Raw genomic sequence first — 18,927 nt, forward strand, 5'->3', positions numbered from 1 at the left:
TCAGGTCCTTTTCTCCTTCTTCCCAGCTCAGGACTGAGGAGCGGAGGCTCCGCACTAATCGGGCTAGCACGGGCACGGCTGTGGCGGCTGCCGGGACGGTGTCCTGGCGTGCGCCGGGGAACGAGAGCGATGCGAAGGGAAGCAGAGAGTGGAGGGGCGCAAACAGGAGCGCGGGGAGGACGCGCACCCGGTGGAGGGTTGCGAGGTGCCGGGGAGCCGTGGTGCGGAGGGGTCAAGAGGTGCCGGAGATGCCGGCTGCTAGGGCAGAGGGTTGCTGAGGGGTGGCCGGTGCGGAGATGCCGGGCCGTGAGGTGCGGGATGCCGGGCGGGGGGGTGCGGGATGCCGAGGTGCGGGATGTCGGGGTGCCCCGGCTGGTCCCACCCCTGCGCGGCGCTCCCCGCCCCGCGGCCCCGCTCCTCCGCCCTCCCTGACGTGTGGCGCTGGCAGCCCGGCCGGTTCCGCATTCCCGACCCCTCCCCGCAGCCCAGGGGCCGCTATATAACCGGGGCTGATGCAACCCACCCCGCCGCCTGCCACAGCCTGCGGGAGGCGCGCACCGGGGCGGCGAGCGGCGGCGGGCCGAGGCGCCCCGGCGGCGGCCGGCACCGACATCGGCACCCGGCGGGGCCCGGGGGTCGGGGCAGCGGCGGAGGCGGCGGGGCTGAGCCTGCAGCCCGCGCCCGGCCCCTACGGCCGGGCCCCGCGGTCACCCCGGCATCCCGGGCGCCCTGCACGGTGGGTTGGGTGCGGGCGGGGGACGCGCCGGGCGGGCCGGGACTGCGGCAGGGGGCGGGCGGCGCGGGGCTCCGCGGGGGTGGCGGACAGCGGGGCTGGGCTGGGGGCGCCCGGAGCAGCATCCCGTGCGGGCGGCAGCGGGCAGGGCGCTGCTGTGCGGGCGCTCCGCGGAGATGCGGGCAGACCCTCCGCGGGGGCGGGCACAGCCGCGTGGGAGGCTCGGAGCGGGGCTGCTACCCCCGCACCCGGCGGCGTGCGGGGGCTGGGGCTGCCTCTGGGGCTGCCCGGCTCCGGGCTCTGCCGCTCTGCGGGGCGGCGGGGGCGGCCTCCCCCCCTTTCGGCGCTCGCTGCCTCCGCTTCACCTGCCGGCCGGGCGCGCAGGTGAGGGGCGCGGGCTCCCTGCCGGCCGGGCTGCTTGTCGCCAGCCGTGCCTCCAGCCCGGGAGGCCCGGGGAAGGAAAGGGGCCCTGGAGGTGCCCCCACCGCTCGGTCCCAAGTCCGCTTTAGCAGTCAGGCATGGAGTTGAATGGAAGTTGCATTCTTTTGCACGCTCTGCTCCAGGAGGTACTTTTCTTTTTTCCGTGGAAGGGAAATAGGTTTGAGAGCAAATTGGGGGAAAGGGAGAAATACCAGGGGAGCAAGAGCCACATTATGTTTCCATTTTCCTTTAATGAAGGCCCTGTGGAGGTGTATTTGAAAACACAGGGTCTCCTATGCCTTCAAGGAGGGTGAGAACACTGTGCTGGCTGGTTCCAGGGCCATATGCAGCGTATGGTGGCCAATGAAACGGGGCCTGGCTCGTTCTCTTGCTTGTCTTGGCAGCCTGCTCCATGGCTTGCATTACCAGCCCTGGAACACAACCACTGCCAAACTGTGTGTGTGTGTGTGCTTGGACTCCAAGAGCTCAGCAGAAGCAAATGCTTCTGCAGCTCAGACCAGGATTTTAAAGTTAGTTTTGAGAAAACTTGCATAAAAAACTCCGTCTGGAGGCTCTTGACAGAGTCTGCCCTGGGAATTTGTTGGTAAAAGCTTGTGTGAGTGCATCTGTGAATGCCAGTCTTTGGAGTTCAGATTCTTAGTGTGATTCCTAGTGACGTAAAAATGCGAAAACCTGCCCATCTAAGGGGTGAGTGTGTGGGTGCAGAAGCTGCCATCCACACCATTACTGGGTCTTGCAGCAATTGGTTGCTCCTGGTGTCTGGGGAATCAACAAAATCTGCTGAGTTAGTGTGCAGGTTATTGCCTCTGCTTCCTCACTGAGACACCTATGGATGCTTTCCCTGCATCTTCACAGTTGAGTATTTCTCTCCTTACAGGATGCAAAGGTCTCTGTGCTACATTCCTTGTCAAGGAAGAGTAAATACTCCCTCAGACCTCCTGCCTCCTCCTTTCCTGTCCCTCTGAGCATTGTGTCCAACTGCTCAAGCAGCACTGAGCATCTGCTCTGTGGTCTCCTTCCCTGTGCTAGCATTTGCTACTTCAGCTGCATTGCCTGGGCCAGGTACTTGGCAGCATGCAATGCCTTGAATGTGAAGCTGTGAGAGGCTCTTTTCACTGCAGTGGCTGTTCATAGTGGGCCTGGCCCCAAGTGCAAGGGAGGCAGAGCTGTGGTGAGGCATGGGACCCCTTGCCAGCATGTGTGTGTGTCCTGCAGTGCCAGTGCAGCTAGGAGGGGGCACTGCAAACCTGATGCCATCTGTCTTTGGCTGCATTTCTCAGTTGCTTGGACTGTCCAGACTATCAATCCAAACATTGCAGGCTATTTTAGCATGCAGCCAGGGAGCTGAAGGCACATATGGGCCTCTCAGCTGAGCAGTGCTGTTGCAGAGTAGCCAGAGCTGGTCTTTATATGGATTAGAGGTCTTTGTGGATGACCCTGGTATTCAGGGCATAATTTTGAGGAGTTTGTAGAGGGGGGTAGGGCTGTCATCTCTGAGGCTATCCTTGGCCCCCGAGGGCAGAGCTTTCTGCTGGAGCAGGATTGTCTTCTTGAAGAAGATTCTAGCCTTGACCACATGTGGTTATGGAAGGTCCTGGGTAATTTCAACAAGCCAGATTTTAGGCTGCAGCTCAGACATTGTGGTTTTTTCAGACCAGGATATTCCTTCCTTCTCGAATCCCTTTGAGCTGCTTCAGGTACAAATAGGATAGCTTTTACCTTCCTGCTCTGTACTGCCATCCTGGTGGATGGCAACCACTGGATGGTACAACCTCAAATAATTAATTGCAATATTAATACTGTGATAATTAATAGCTTTTTCTTGCAGTTATTGCAATTAACTACTGCAGTGAGGGAGCCTCGCTGTGGTAAGTGCTGTACAAAACCCTGCTGTCACAGGTTGCTTGGAAGTCAATCTCTGCATTGCAGTGGTGGGAGCAGCTAAACTAGAGCTTTTTGCTGCCCTGTGAGGGTACAGAGGGAAATGCTTAGGGAAGAAGGGCTGTGAGGTGACTGCTTTGCTAATGCCAAATGGAGATTATTTCTAAAGCTGAGCACTAGAGAACCAGTATTCCCCCCTCTCCTAAAAGGGACAAGAAGTTGAAGCATTAGACAGGCAGGTGTGGAGGCCTGATGGTGAGACTCAGTTGAACAAGGAGCTGCAAAATGGCTTTTCTGCCAAGGAGATACTGCTCTGGGCTGTCCTATTTGCACAGTGTAGGAAGCTTTGAGCTTGCCTGTTGGAGAAGAGGAGGGAGGGCAGCAGGGCTCTTTACATTCCTGTTTTTAGAAAGCTTTTCATAGCCCTCTGTCTGTCAATGACTCGGATGTTCCTTCTGCCAGCTAGATGTGCAGGACTGAGCCAGAATGTTCCCACTCATGAAGTAGGTTTAGAATTCCACCTTCTGAGAAGCAGCTCTTCATAGCTCCTTCCTCTGTTCAGCACTGTGGCCCCCCACTCACTTTGTGAACTGGGGGTGAAAGGTTACATGTATGCGTGTTCACATACCCTGCAAGTCTTCTTCCCACACATGGGGCTGCCTGTGGGAGGAAAGGAACAGCAGGAATGGCAGCTCAGAGTGTCTGTGGAAAGGGCACAGATGTGTCTTTGGACCTGCAAACCTAGAACCCAGTTATAGGAGCTCTCTCCCTCCTGGGATGGAAATGGAGTGTGGAGGTGTTAGTGTCCTGCATTCTGAGGTGATGTGCTCCACCTCAGTGCACTCGATAGGCCACGCTGTGACCATGCCTTTAACTGGTCTTTAAACAAGGGGGGATTTCTGTGATGCCATAAAACAGTAAGTAATATTAGGTGTTCAGTAAAGAGAGAGCATGCACATTTTTATCCCAATTGGTGTCACTGCAGCTTTTCAATATGCTGTAGGTGGTGGGTTCCTTGGCATCTACAGGTGCAGCAACTGAATGAATGAATACACCATGGCTGTTGTTAAAGATGGTTGCTCCATGTTCAGAGCTACTGCATAGGCATCTGAAAAGACTGGTTACCCTCAAAGGGCTTGTCTGCTGCTGTGTTCTGATGTTTGGTAGGTAACTTTGACACTGATCGCTGTGGTGTTTGGCACTGGCCCTGCAAAGTACTGCTTTTAGCAGCAGAGCAGAAATAACTTGCCAGAAGATATGACTAAAAGGTGCTACTCAAAATGAAATACATCTAGAGCAGATAGAATTGTGTGGCAATGGGAGAGTATCTTGTTTTGGACAGCAGAAGAAAGCTCTAATTGCACAGTAAGGTACTTGTGGCACTAGCAATATGGAGTAGTGTCCTGCCTCCATCTGTTCCCACTGGGGCCTGAAAGTGGAAGTGGAAGAAGGTCTGTAGACTCCAGACCATCAGCACTCTGCAGTCTTCTCAAAAGATGGAAGAAAAGCAAGTGGCTCAGAGCTTGAGAGGAGTGATAGCCAACTGCCCTGCCTTTGTTTAGGAAGATACATTCTTGGGGCATGAGAAGTTGGGTATGTCAGGAAAAGGCTTTCATATAAATCATCCTTCTGCTCACAGAAGGAACTAGATAGATTCAATGTATGACCTACAGACTGAGGTAGCTTGAGAGCCAGGAGCTAAAAAAATTTTTAAAATGGCAATAAAACCAGAGCAGAATCTTAAAGAACTAGAAATTGGTAGCACTGCTTCTGATGTCCAAAGCAGAATTATTATTCCCTGTTATCCAGGAGGACATGAAAGGCCAGTTACTGCAACTTGGGTGCTCCAAGACAGTATGTACAAATGGCAATATTGTGCTAGGTGCTAACACACTGATAAAGAGATCAGATTGCTTGTATGGTGGCTTAGAGACGAGCAGTGCTCTGATGTGTGGCAGCTGACAAGTAATGGCAGGCACCCAGGCTGAGTCTGGTGAGAGAATACCAGGCAAGCATGGCCTTTATTCTGCAGGCAGCATGGACAAGGGCTGGTAGGACAGACTATGCTCTAGTGCAGTGCTTAATATAGGCAAAATAGAAACATGCTGGTAGGTACAGAGTGTCAGAATCTGCTGGCTGGCAATATTAGATGCTAGACTGGCTCTCTGAGCATCTGAAGGCTACTTGGATCAAGCATTATAGATGTCAGCACATGTGAAACAGCTTGTGTTGTAAGAAACTGTGATTGTATTATAGACAGCAAGATTGAAAATAAGGCTGCAAATAGCCCTTACTCTCACCAAGGAAGCTGACACTGGAGATAAGGCAGTAATAGCAAGTTAAATGGAAGTGTGACTGTCAGAGCCTGCTTTGGGATGTCATGGTTGTCTCTGCAGAATGATGCTCTTGATGCAGCAGTAGCAATCACACTGGGTTTATAAAGAAACAAACAAGACATCTAGATAAGTGGGGATGCATAGGATAATGGATACAAATTGGGGCAGTCTATGTGCAGAGAATTGAATATGATTTCAGTGAAGGTAGGCATTCCTGTGCCAGTTTTAGTCTGTGGGTAAGAATAGCAGTGAAGAGGTGGCAGGAGGGGTGTGAATACAGACTAGCAACTGGAGTACAAGCCCCCAGGGATACTGGGTTATATGAATTATGCCTGCACACATTAGATTTATGCTGTAACTGCTGAGAAAACACCAGCTTCTTAAAAAAAATAAACCCAAAGCCAAACACAGAGTACCCTGAAAAAGCAGCAACCAAATCAGTATATGAAGAGAAAACCCAACCCATTAAAAAAAAAAAAAAAAAAAAAAAGCCTGAGAACATAAAGATTAGAACTGCAAGAGAAAGAATAGAAGAATATGTGGGAACAGTGTCACTGAGGAAGCTGAGCAAATGTATGGGACAGAAACAACTTGGTAAACCTTCTTCCCTCTAGGTTGTGGTTTCCAGAAGATAACAGACTCTGGCAATAGAGAGCAAAACTAAGGGTAATGGGTGCTGCCATTAAGAAATGCTAAATCAACCAGTGTCACAGACTGCTGACCATAAGGATAGAATTGGGGAACAAAGCACACAAACACTTGAAACTGGTGGGAAAGATGCAGCAAAACCAAGGTGAGCAGAGAAAGCTACTGCTGTCAGCTTTTGGGGTATGAGATGCTGATAAAACAACTGAGTTGATTGAAGCCACTGGAAGAGTAGTGTCAAAGGAAGGATGCAAAAGTTTCTGCAATTATCAGGAGGGTTTACAGACATTTTGGCAAGAGGTCAAGTCTTGTGTTACAGCATTTTAGCCAGAATAAGGGAGTGTAGAGGCAAAGCTAAGGAAACTTGAATCTTGACCTGTGAAATCATGTGTTGACCAGATTTGTGCTGCAAAGATAGTTGCTGAACAGAGCAATGAATGGCATAAGCTACTCACTCATCATTGAACTGGAGTTGTAAGGAAGCCTTTTCTGTTTCATAATTCACTCTGGAGCATCTTGATGTCATGGCACAAAATTATGAATAATATTGCTGCAGAAGGCAGAGTTATGGTGAATGTAAACTCAATAAGTTGTGTCATACTGATCCAATGTTCATATGAAAGACTGTATCCCTTACTGTGTTGCTGTTGGTTTCATTTTGTGGAAAAGCACAGCTGATACATGCACATACAAAGGAATTGTATGATACAAATGTAGGACACCAGAAAATTGGGTTTTACTGAAGACATGACTTTTCCAAGCTTGAGTAAAGAGATGTTGAAAGACCACCTGGCTTTGAGGAAAAAAAGTCTGTGTTATTAATCAGTTCTGAAAAGAAAAAAAACACTAATAAGAATCCCAACTAAAGCACTGTATGAGAAAGTGAAGGAATACAGAGGTGAGTTGGTTCATGTGCCTTAGAAATAGCAAATGCTGCAAGGGAATATCCAGAAAGGAAATAAGAATTGGCAAGGCACCAGCTGTATTCACCCCATCCAGCAAGATGGGACTGTTGAAGAGCTGCAACTTCAAGGTCATGCTCAGATCCTGAATTTTAAGTTCTTCCCTACTCTGTGAATGCAGTACAAATGTGCTGGAGCTGTAGGTAAGCATGTCTGTGTCTGCCAGGGTAACAGCTTTGGGAGGAAGATTGAAGTATTAAATAGAATTCCATAGTCTGGCATTTTTTACATGATCCAAGTACAACTTACCTCTGGCACTCACCAGAAAAGAATGGGAAAGTATCTGGGACTTGAGATGAAAAGAAAGTTGTGCTTATATTAGGAAGAAGCAAGTTTGAGTTCCTCCAGCCAGTGGGAGTGGCAGTGCCCGGGGCTGAGGGCCCTCAGGTACAGGGGAGGTGATCTGTTACTGCACCCCTGCTCTGCAGAGAGGGATGGCACCTTTCCTTTTCATTTCCATGGTTATAGCCCTGATGGGAATGGTGTAATGTGCCCCTCCAAGGCCTAATTCAGCTTGTCTCTTGACAGTTCTCAATGTGCTCCTGACCCTTCTGACCCCTGAGCAAACTCTCATTTGTAGAAGACACTTTTCCCCCTTTCCACCTAGTTTTCAGCAGGTTTATGGTTTTTCCAGAAGGCTTCTGGCACTTTGGTTTGATCAGCTTAAGAAACTGTTTACACTGATGCAGCTGTCACGTGGGCTTTGGCACTGTGCTTCCTGGATCCAGGATAAATTTTTAGAGCATATTGGATACTGGGCCAGCCCCTTCACTCTGACCTGTTGTGTGTTACACTGTTATAGAGGCTATTTCAAGGTGCACTAAGCTACCAGAGCAAAGATGCAGAAGGAGACGTGCTGGAGAAAACACAGCATTTTCTCAAATCTTCAGCCACTTGTCCCCAGGGAGCAGTTCCAGGCTCAGGACTGCATGGGGGAGGGTGATGAATGGTCAGGCTGTCCCACAGTCTGAAGAATGGATTTCTCCTTGCTCCTTATTTCATAAACTGCAGTGACCCTATACTCAGTCTGCCTGAGCACCTGGACTGTCTAGTCTGGGTGCTGTCAACTGCATGTCATGATGAAATTAAGCACAGCATAGCCAGCCAGTCAAGGGAGGGGATTGTCATGCTCTGCTCCACACGTGTGGCCTCACCTTGGATACTGTGAGCAGTTTGGGGCACCTCAATAGAGAAAAGAGATGAAGCCATTAAAGACCATCCAAAGGAGGACCATGAGAATGGTGAAGGGCTGGAAGGGAAACCACATGAGGAGTGGCTGAGGTCCCTTGGTGTGTTCAGCCTGGGGAAGAGGAGGCTGAGGGAAGACCTCACTGCATCTACAACTTCCTTGTGAGGGGAAGAGAAGGGGCAGGCACTCTTGTGACCAGTGACAGGATTCAAGGAAATGGCATGAAGCTGAGCCAAGGGAGATTTAGGTTGGATATCAGAAAAAGGTTTTTCATCCAGAAGGTGGTTGGATGCTGGAATAGGCTCCCCAGGGAAGTGGTCACAGAACCAAGCCTGACAGAGTTCAGTAAGTGTCTGGACAACAGTCTAAGGCATATGGTTTGACTCTTGGGCTGTCTTGTGCAGGGTCAGAAGCTGGGATTGATGATACTGATGGGCTTCTCCAACTCGGCATATTCATGAATAAATTAAAACCAAGTCCTCCAAGTCCAGAATGGATTTTGGCATCCAGTACTGGATCCAGAGTCAATTCTCATCTTGAAGCCTGTGAAAGTGTGAGTCAGGGCTCCAAATCAAGTCTGTAAGAGACTTCAAGTGGATGCTCATATACTTTTGCTACTGATTGTTTTTCTATTGGGGATGGACATCTGTGGGATTGCTGGTGAGGGGTGTGCAGCAGCTGGCCTGGGCTGTGCTACTGTTGGCAGATATGTTCCCCAGTGCCACAGCATGTCACCTTGGTGGCAGTGTCAGGGAAATGGCCAGCTCTGCAGTGTATACATCTCTCCCAAAAATGTGGACTGAATTTAACTCCATACAGCTCTGTCTTGTGGCAGGGGGTGCTGGGAAGAATCTCTAGATTCCCTCTCCTTTGTCATGTTACCTCATTGACCCAGTGCCTTGCTGCTGGAGAGGGACATCTCTGAGGAAGGTGATAGGGATTTAGCCCCACTCCCTAAACAATTCATGTTTTCCTGTCTGGAGCACAGTCTAAGGGTGTGATGGTGGTTGTTTCTGGAGGGATGAAGCATCTTAGCCATGTGTAGGCCTGAAAGGAAGGTGAGGGAGGTGGTTGCAGCTTCAGAGCCCAGCTGCATTGGGCATCTCTGGACATCTTACAAGATGTTGGTGCAGATTGCTGTACAAGATGTCAGTATGAGATTCCATTGCAGATGTGGAATTACAGTTTTCTAGTTTAGAGATCTCTGTGGAAGAATGAATACTTTGCATCAGTTTAGGTCCTTGCAATCTCAAGGAGTTGGCCTGTAGTCTTTTCTGAGGTCAAGTATCATTACCAAGTATCTTCTCTTTCTTTTCTGTCACCAAATGGGAAGGTGTCCATTTAGTATCATTTCTCTTGAGAAGTTACTTGTCTGTCTTCTCTGTCTTCTCTTCAGGCTTTAATGACCTTGTGCAGCTTACCTCCTCCCTGCCCAGCTTCCTCTCCCCACAGCAGTGCTCTCAGCACTGCTGAGCACTGGCTTGCTTTCCTTTCTGGTCTCCTAAAGGATGACTGGAACAGGGGACTTGATTCCTGCTTGCCACCTCTTTATGGTTTCTCTATTCTTTCTCAAGTCTTTTTGGTCACAGCTGAGCAAATCCTGCCAGGGGACATCTCGTGCTGACACCTGTACCTCTTCATTGGCTGAGGAGACTGTATGACAGCTCACAGCTCATTGCAGCTTGTAGGCACTCTCTGCTGCAAACCATTCTGTCTGTCACACCAACAGAGCTTGCACAGCACCCGTGCTGGACGCTGTGGAGCTTGCATTAGCCTCTCTGCCCTTGACTAGCCCTCTATGCTTGTTTTTCCTTCCCTTCTGCTGCTTATCTCTGGTTCCTTCACATTAACAAATATATTAAATAATCTCTTGGGGAAAGAGATGTGCCAGCGCCAAGAAATCCTTAACTTCACTGTTTGTCATGATTAACCCTGTTCAGCCTGCTCCCACTGATTCCACCAGAGCAGGGCAGCTGGACCAGGCAATCTCCAGCCTCAACTCTCCTGTGACTCTGTGATCCAGCAGATCTATCTCACATGCAGCTTTACTCAAGTTTTCAGCCTGGTACTGGCATAGATTTGTCACCCTGGGATGGCAAGTGCTGAGCAGTTGTGGCAGCTGGCTTGGCTCTGTGTGTGTGTGGGTTTGCACTAGTTGTACTCCCTGGGCCAAAAGTCTGTATTGCCTGTTACCTGGTCTCTCAGCAGATGAGAGTGGATGCTTTGGAAAGTGCAGGGCAAATGCATGTTATCCCTCATTTAATGCTCCTCCTTTCTCCAACACTTGGTGCTGTGAGAGCCTCCTTGGGTTTCTCCAACTGTTGAATCCTGCTTTTTGACTGGCTCTTGAGGTTGGAGGAAACTGCACAGTGATGTTTTTGTCCATTCCTTTAGTCTATTTCTCTCTTGGCATTGCTACTCTTTGTCCCTTCTGTATTGGTGCCCCCTGTGTAGGGGCAGAATGGGGTGGATGCCTGGAGACTCCTACAGTGTGCTAGGACTTCTCTGGATGGGCAGGGCAAGGAGAGCAGAGGCAAATGGCTGCTGTGTGGACAGAATTTGACTCTGAATGTTGTAAACAGGTAACTTGTGATTGTCCCAGGCCAGTTACACAGCAGGGATGCATCTGCATTGCAGCCAACAACCATCTGCTCCCATGACTTTTGGACTAATGTAACAGCTCCAGCTCTATAGACTTACCATTTTAGGTTTAATTTTATTATCTCATTGCTGCTTGTTCTTCATGCTTATTGATAACTCCCTTTCTCCTCCCTGTAAGTGACTTGCTGAAGTTTGCCCTGACCCTATTCTCACTTTTTTTTCATGATAGAAGAGGACTTTTGACCCTTGCACCATTTCCCTTCCCTTCCAGCCTTTGTTTCCTCATGTCTGAAAGATGTTTATACAGTGGCAGGTTTTTTTCTTGCAGTTTTATCCATGGTCTTTGAGTGTGCTGTGTCCTGGTCCTGATCAGTGGCTTAGCCTGCCCAGAGGAAATCCAGCCTAGGGCATTTTATGGTTCTCTTTGTGCCACTTTCTCCTTGTACTAATAATCCACACATTAATTAATCAAAACTCAGTTAAAAGCAAACCTTGATCTGCTGTATTCCAGAGAAGGGTGTCCGTGGCATCACTATCATTGCAGGCAGCTCCTGTTCTGGTGCTTTGCCTCTCGGGTCTCTTCCCTTCCTGACCTACACCCCAGTAGCCTATTCTTCCTGACAGGATTAATATAATTTGGTTTCTGTCATACACATTGTGCTTATTCTCTGCCTTTGCCTTTCCTGGGGGAGAACATCTGCCTTCCTCGATTCATGCCCCTGTAGGTGACGGCGCTGTAGCACGAGTTTGTCCTGTGCTGTGTCAGGGTTGTGATGGGCTGTCTCTGTCCCCTGCAGCCTAGGAAGCTGTTTGCCCTGCTATGATGCCAGGGCAGATCCCCGACCCGTCGCTGACGGCCGGCGCGCTGCCGGGGCTGGGCCCCCTGACGGGGCTGCCTGGCTCGGCCCTGAGCGCCGAGGAGCTCAAGTGCGCCGACATCCGCAACATCGGGGCCATGATCTCGCCGCTCCAGTTCCTGGAGGTGAAGCTCGGGAAGAGACCCCAGCCTGTCAAGAGCGAGGTGAGTATTGGGGCCGCTGGCTGCAGCGGCCCTGCAGCGCTCTTGTCTGCACTTGCTGGGTTTGCGTGCTGCCTCACTGCCCTCCAGCCCTCACAGCAGGGTGGCCAGCAGTGGGTTTTATAAGCTCCCTGTTTGGTGTTGTGCATGCATACTGCCAGCCGCTCCACTAGCTGCCTCTTCTCCCAGCCTGATTTTGTCTCTGTGTGTCAGTGGTATCCTCAGCATGCCAGACCTGGCTGGTCCAGTGCAGCAATTGGCAGCCATCTGAACTCAAACCCTGCGTGTGGAGTGGGGTCTGCTGCAGCCAACGTGTCCCTAGGCTGGGGTGTGCACCCGGAGTAGCAGTCACACAGCATTGTTGCTTCTGGTATTGCTGTTGCCTCTCCAGCAGGGATGGGGTGTGAGGACAAGCAGTGTGGAGCAGTGACTCAGCCTGTGCCACAGGTGCTGCTGCCTGGGGGCTGCCCCTGCCCCATTGCTTGGGGTGGGCCCTGGCTTCACCTCAAGTTTCCTGGGATGGGGAAGGTGGGTAGTTTCTGCTTGGTACCACAGGCTGTCAGAATCAGGCTGAAAGGGCTAGGGAGGTGTTTGGGCAGTGTTTTGCTCTCATGGCTGTCCCATGTGTTGGTTGTCTAGTGTCTGGCTGAGCTGGTGGTGGGTGTTTGCACCTCTACTGCCTGCAGATGGAGCTGGGAACCCACCATTTGTGAGGTCCCACATTGGTGAGGGTGCTGGCTGCTGTTAGAAGGTCCCATGAGCAGCCTTTTGAGCAGAGCATTTGCTCTGGGTGGGTTACCACAGATGATGCCATATGAGGATGAGGTGATGTGTCTCTCTGGAAGTGTGAACAATGAGATGCTAGATGATGTGAAAAGCTGCCTGTGATGAGCTGTGAGCTGAAGGGAGGAAGATAAGAGTTCCAGGGAGCAACCTGCTCTCCAAATGGTACTGACACTTGATTTAGCCCAATTTTTTGGCAGAAGCTTAGCAGCAGCCAGGCCCACCTGTGCAGAGCAGGTTCTTTCCCCCCAGCTGTTTGAGGTGGACTCCTGTGGGTAGAACTGGTATGATGTAGTCAATCTGATCTCCTTGCAGAGGAGCTCTGTGCCCAAGAGAGTGTCCAGTCTGCTTGTGCAGCCAGCCTGGAGGCTGGGCAGCTCTGCAATGGGAAGAGCTGAGGCTAGGATACTGTGAGAGCAATCATAAGGCCTTGGGGGATGGTAATGGCTTTCATTCCTCTGTGGGCAAAACAGTCATGGATTTGCAGCTGAAGCCAAATTCTCTTCTAAGCTCTTGGCCTGGTTATTAATGCAGCAAATGACCTGCATTGCCTGCCTTCCTGCATGGGTTGGGGAAGGAGGGTGAGTCTGTGGCCATGCTGTCTTCCTGGGCCCAGCTCCTTTCCTGGGGCATCTCAGGCACCTCTGGGCTGGCCCTGCAACTGCTTTTGCTTTTTGTGGGCATGGGTTTGTGATCTCACTGGTGTCTGTGTAACAGGGACAGGGCAGTTCTGCCCCATAGGAGGTGCTGGAATTGCTGAGTGTCCTCTGAGTCAGCTGTTGAGGCACCATGTGGAGGAAGAATAAGAGAACCCACTGATAGCCCCTGCACTGCTACCTTCCATGCAGGTGGTTCCTCCCGTGCATGGCCTGTGAAGCTGAGGAGCTGAAGACAGCAAATGGAGCTGCCCTTGGCAAGGCTTTGCAGCAAAAGCCTGAGGGAGCTGAAGCAGTAGCTGCTTTTCCCATGAGTAGCCAAGAAGCTGCCCACGCACCGTTTTGCAATGCAGCCTGCAGCTGCTTTCCTCTTGCAGGGCGCTGGAGCCCAGGAATGTTGGGTGCTGGCATGCCACTCTGTGCTGCCTGGGAGCACAGGCTGCTTGCCATGAGCCTGGCCAAGGCAGCTGGCTCTGCTCTGCTGGGGGCACCAGCATCTCCTGGCATTGGGGTGTTTGTGCACACACAAAACCCAGCCAGTAGGTGTTGGACCCTGGCCTATCTGCAGGGTGATGGAGCCCACTGGGAAAGCTGCTCTCCTCTTGGACAAATGTAGGCAGATGCTGCTGGGATCCTCCACCACTAAATCCCACCTGGGGTGCTCCCTCTGGGATTGAGCCCTGCTGCTGAGGCAGAGGATCACCTCAGTCTCAGGCTGCTGGCTGAAGCAGTTCAGGAGGCATCCCCCAGAGTTCAACCCACAGGGATCCCCTGGAGATCAGCTGCTGGGACATGCTATTGGGTGATACATTATCATGGTCCCATGTGCCTTTGAATAACATCCTAATCCTGAGCACCAGGGCTGTGTTACCTTTTTGAACTGAAATCCAGCAGAAGCAGATGGGGAAAACTTGCTTTCTTGAAGAAAACTTCTCTGCCCAGTGAATAGGTGAATTCTTCATAGCTGAAAGTGTTCAAGACCAGGCTGGATGGGGCTTTCAGCAACTGCTGTACTGGAAGGTGTCCCTGCCTGTGGCCCCTGCCTGTGGCAGGAGGGTTGGAACTAGGTGGTCTTTTAGATATCTTCCAAACATTTCTATATTTTTATGAAGGTACAGGAGCTGTGGTCAAAAAGCAGAGCCAAGCTTTCAAGCTGCTTCTGTCTGTGTTGAACCACCTTCCTTGGGCATCTGTTGTCCATCTAAAGGACAAAGACCTTTGCTGGGCTTTTCTATGGTAAAGGCAGGGTCAGAGACAGGCCATTTATTCTGTAATTCTAGTTGAATGGACCAACAGGGCATGGAAATGTCAGGTGGTTCCCAGGGCTGGTGCAGTTGCTGATTGCTCTTCCAGTTGCTGTTAGACCCTAAGATGGACTTTTGAAGCCAAATTTGGGGGTGGTTTTTGAGCTTTGGAGCTGTCTCTCCACATCCTCCTAGTAATCCTTGAACTAAAAGGCCAAGAAGCTGTCTTATGGTTAGATTAGTAGTTGGTGAATATGCAGAGGGGAATTGTATCTACCTTGATGTCCACCTCTTAATTTCTGTCAGGAAATTTTGTAAGACCTGGCAGTGGAGTGTAAAGTTAGTGCCTTGCAGATTACTTCTGCTAACCTGCCACATCTAAGTTACATGGGTGCAGTGCAAGCTGTCCATTTCTGACTGGATTTGGGGGTATCAGTGCAGTTCCCATTCTAGTTGTCCCAAGTGTGATGCATCATGAACACTGTCTTGGCAAAGGAATGGAGGCAGCCTGGCACTATGGAAATCTGTGCATAGCTTGTGCTGATTTTGCTTAATATTTTAGCGCCAGCTAAAATAGCAATTTTGGTATAATGCTTGCAAAGTAAGGTAGAAAAGATGCAGAACTCTTAGTGCTATAAAGCTTGGATGTTGCCTTCTACAGCATGCTATGTGCTGTGTATTGGACATGCAGCTTATTTAAGCTACCCCTTCACCCTACCTTTGCTAAGTCCACTTTTCATCCAGTCCTTGTGCATCACACTGGGATATTTTGATTAGTGAGTTTTGGACTTGGTGACTGTTAGCAGTGTGCACAGTCTACTGTGGATGATGGCACCTGCAACCTTCATTGCCATCAGGCACTACTGGTGTGTCTACATGTGGAATGATCTTGTGGCCACTGGATATCAGTCAGTAGGAATCAGGCAGCTCAGTCTGACACCTCAAATTTCAGAGACCCAGGCCAAATGTAAATGAAGGTGCTGGGGACCTTTTCTTCTCTATTCATGCTACAAAGTAACTTCACAGGGCTTTCCAGCACCCAGATTTTTCTTGAAGGAGTTGGCTTGTATTCTTGGATGTGGGCATGCCATAGGCTATTTACACAGGCTTTGCAACATATATCCACACATAATTTGATTATGGGTTTCTAACCCATAGGGTTACAGGTTATAGGGTGTAGGTCTCCCTCTCTGTGCTCCCACAAGGTGGAGGTAGAGGCTGTAGCAGCAGCACACATGGTTCCAGTGAGGTCATGGTGCTGGTGGCCTGTGACCAGGTGGCTGCCACATTGCCCTGCCAGGGGTGGGGCTGCAATGTGCTCACCCCTACCTCTGCCCCAGCCCACACCTGATGGCTCTGATCTGGGTTTCTCTGTCTTCTTGTAGCTGGATGAGGAAGAAGAGAGGAGGAAAAGGCGCCGAGAGAAAAACAAAGTAGCAGCAGCACGATGTCGTAACAAGAAGAAGGAGAGGACGGAGTTCCTGCAGCGGGTGGGTGCCCCAATCTGTCCCAAGGCACAGCAGGGACCTCCCTAGAACAGTGCTCCAGCTGAGGGCAACATTACCTCTTGAACTGTCCCTCTGCTACCCCTTGCTCCAGTGCCTTTCTCTGGGAACATACAGCCCCTGCTTTTCGTGAGGCTGTGAAGGTGGTGGCCGTGTCCATACTCAGGCAGAGCTTACGCCTGGTACCATGGCTGAGTGGGCTGTAGGCTGGCTCTGGGCTTGTGGTGAGAGAGGGATGGTAATGTCTCTGCCTCAGTGCTGGAGCAGAAATACCTATATGAGTGTTGCACAGGACAGGCTGGCAGTGTGCTGGCCCCTTGACTGAAGTCCTAAAGATTTTCTCACTCAGAGGCTAAATGCCCATTCCACCCCTAACCCCAAGGCAGAAAAACTGTCACAGCTGTTTTTCTGCAAGCAGTGGGGAGACATGGGTAGATGACACAGCATGAGACAAGGAGTCATTTCACAAGGACGTGTCCTTACAGATGGGCTGGGTGAAGACACATGTGGGTTTGTTCACAAAAAACAGCCAGGCAGAGGTTTTGCTGAGTGCAGCAGAGACTTGCCCCAGGTGGTGGCTGTGTATTTCTGTGTGATGGCACTAAGTAGCACAAGGCATCAGGGCTGGGGATGAGCTGCCTGGAGGGAGGTGATGCCTTGGCAGGTCTTCAGTCTGCTCCCCTGCTGCAGGGGCTGAGGGACAGCACTGAGCAGAGGTGGCATGTTGGCCAAATTGTGTCTTGTATCTTGTCCTGCTAGATAAAGTCACATGCGGTTGTGTTCCTGTCCTGCTAGGAGTCTGAGCGTCTAGAGCTCATGAATGCTGAGCTGAAGGCCCAGATAGAGGAGCTGAAACAGGAGAGGCAGCAGCTCATCCTGATGCTGAACCGGCACCGTCCCACCTGCATCGTGCGGACAGACAGCATCAAGACACCTGAGAGCGAAGCCAACCCCCTGCTGGAGCAGCTGGAGAAGAAGTGAAGGTGGCACAGCGCCAGGAGGAGGAGACAGTGGCACAGGGTCTTCCAGGGTTTCTAATGTATGTACTGTATGAAGAACTGTGCACCCAGGCCTGGTGCAGCCAGGACCCAGTGGGCTTCCTTGGGAGCTATGGACCAAACATGGGAATGGAGAAGATCAGGAACCTGCCAACCATGTACTCTGAGGCTGGACCTGTGAGCAGAGCTGGTGGTGCAGTGAGGACAACCTCCCTGTGATACCTCATGACAGCCCTTCAGCCTGCTCTGAGCCCTGGGACCCACAAAGCCACAGCGTGTCCTGCAAGGACCACACAGCCTGTGGGTAGCGGGGTCTGCAGGCTGAGGTGTGGCAGCTGTGCAGTGCCCACCAGCACCCTACCAAAAGGCTGCCACTGCTCCTGGCACAGGCTCCAGAGGGAAACCCAAACCTAAGAACCACAAACACTTGATGCAGCCCCATCTGGTGGGCAGGCCTGTCGGGGCTCGGTGGCGCAGGCGCCCCCCACAAGCACACTCAGTATAATGTTTACAGCCCAGCTGTCCTTGTCGGCCGTGCTTTTGAATGCACATTTTTACACTTTTTTAAAGTATTTTTTACAAAGTTTTTATACAGTGATCTCTATATGGATTTATATAATCACTAGATGTGATCCCATAGAAATGTATGTTATAATGGTCTGTTTGTTACAAACACATATGCCACAGTTATCTCCATTGTGTTACTTGTCTGGTAGCATCCCGCTCCTTTCCTGGCCTGCTGGGAAGGGGGTCCAAGCTGCTCTCTGCAGTGGTGTTGCTACCCTCTCCATCCATGTATGTCCTTCATAATACTCAGTTCTGTATCTCTCAGTAAATGTTACCTTTGCGTATGCTCTCCTCCTGTAGCTCTGTTTGGGTCAGCACTGTGGCAGGGCTGGACAGACCAGGTGCTCCTGGCTGAATGGCACAGTGGAGCAGATCCCAGAGCTGGTTTTGGTGCTTGTGTTAGCAGCTGTGGGCCAGGAGAATTCACCCTAGAAAACTGGGAACTGTGGAGGCAGCCCTGACTATTGTCAAGCAAGAAGTAGATCAATACTGCACCAAACACAATAGGCAGGCATAGCTTGCCCCTTGGAAAGGCAGAGGGAGACCATGTCATCCTTAACTGGTCCTTTGTGTTTCAATCCCAAATACATCAGTTTGAACTAATTTCAGGGATGAGAAAGAGACGGGAACTATCACAATGTCCTTGTGCTGGTGATCCATTCATGTGCCTTTGTGCTTCCTTTTGCCCAGACTGTGGAGTTCATGGCTCAGATCTGACCTATTCCTCAGCTGCTGTACGGAGCCAATCTCTGTTCTTTGGAAAACATGTTACCTCTGCCTCTCCTTAAGCTCTGCTGAAAGGGTGCAGAGCTCATGCTAGGCCTCCTTATCTTTTCTCTTATTTTCCTCTCTACAAAGTGTATATGGTAATAAATTCCCTCTTTCAGGGTCAGTGGGAGCTCCCTGTGGATACCAATGATTCAGGCATCTTATCCACAGGCATCTAGTACTTTTTGCTCACCTGGAGAGCCTGTGTGCCCATCTCCTCTCAGGAGGCACTCACTCATCTGCTACACAGCTTCCAGCAGCACTGGCAGTGCTGTGGGTGCAGGTGCTGGCCTTTCTCTGCCAAATAGACACATTGCAGTAAAAATTTCTTCTATGAAAACAGCTGGCTTGGAAGAGAAATAAAAGGTGCCCTTTGAAATCCAGCATGCTAGAAGCAGCTAGCAAAGGTAGTGGCAGTAGAGTGATGTATCTATATCAGTTTAATGCTCAGCTATGCCAGCCAAGGCTTGGGCAGGAGCTGAATCCTAGTACTGCCCAGGGGTTGCAATGAGATTATCTTTAAGGGCCTTCCTAATCCAATCCACTCCCTGATTTTGTCACTCAAACAACCTTCTGCTATATTCCAGATGGTACCAAGGT

The 18,927-nt window shown here is 50.7% G+C and overlaps 1 protein-coding gene across 2 annotated transcripts; it reads left to right on the top strand.

Moving 5' to 3' along the window:
• Positions 1-449: 449 nt before the first annotated feature.
• Positions 450-18,927, top strand: JDP2 (Jun dimerization protein 2). Of its 2 annotated transcripts, none has more exons than XM_079309556.1 (4): positions 450-736; positions 11,595-11,809; positions 15,875-15,979; positions 16,790-18,927. In XM_079309556.1, exons 2-4 carry the CDS (start codon positions 11,609-11,611, stop codon positions 16,973-16,975), a joined length of 492 nt encoding a protein of 163 aa, XP_079165682.1. In that variant the 5' UTR covers positions 450-736; positions 11,595-11,608; the 3' UTR covers positions 16,976-18,927. The 2 variants fall into 2 exon arrangements, with proteins under 2 accessions (XP_079165682.1, XP_079165681.1); XM_079309555.1 differs by having other exon boundaries at positions 451-736; positions 11,586-11,809.

This window comes from Erithacus rubecula (genome assembly GCF_903797595.1).
Source record: "Erithacus rubecula genome assembly, chromosome: 6".
NCBI lineage: Eukaryota > Metazoa > Chordata > Aves > Passeriformes > Muscicapidae > Erithacus > Erithacus rubecula.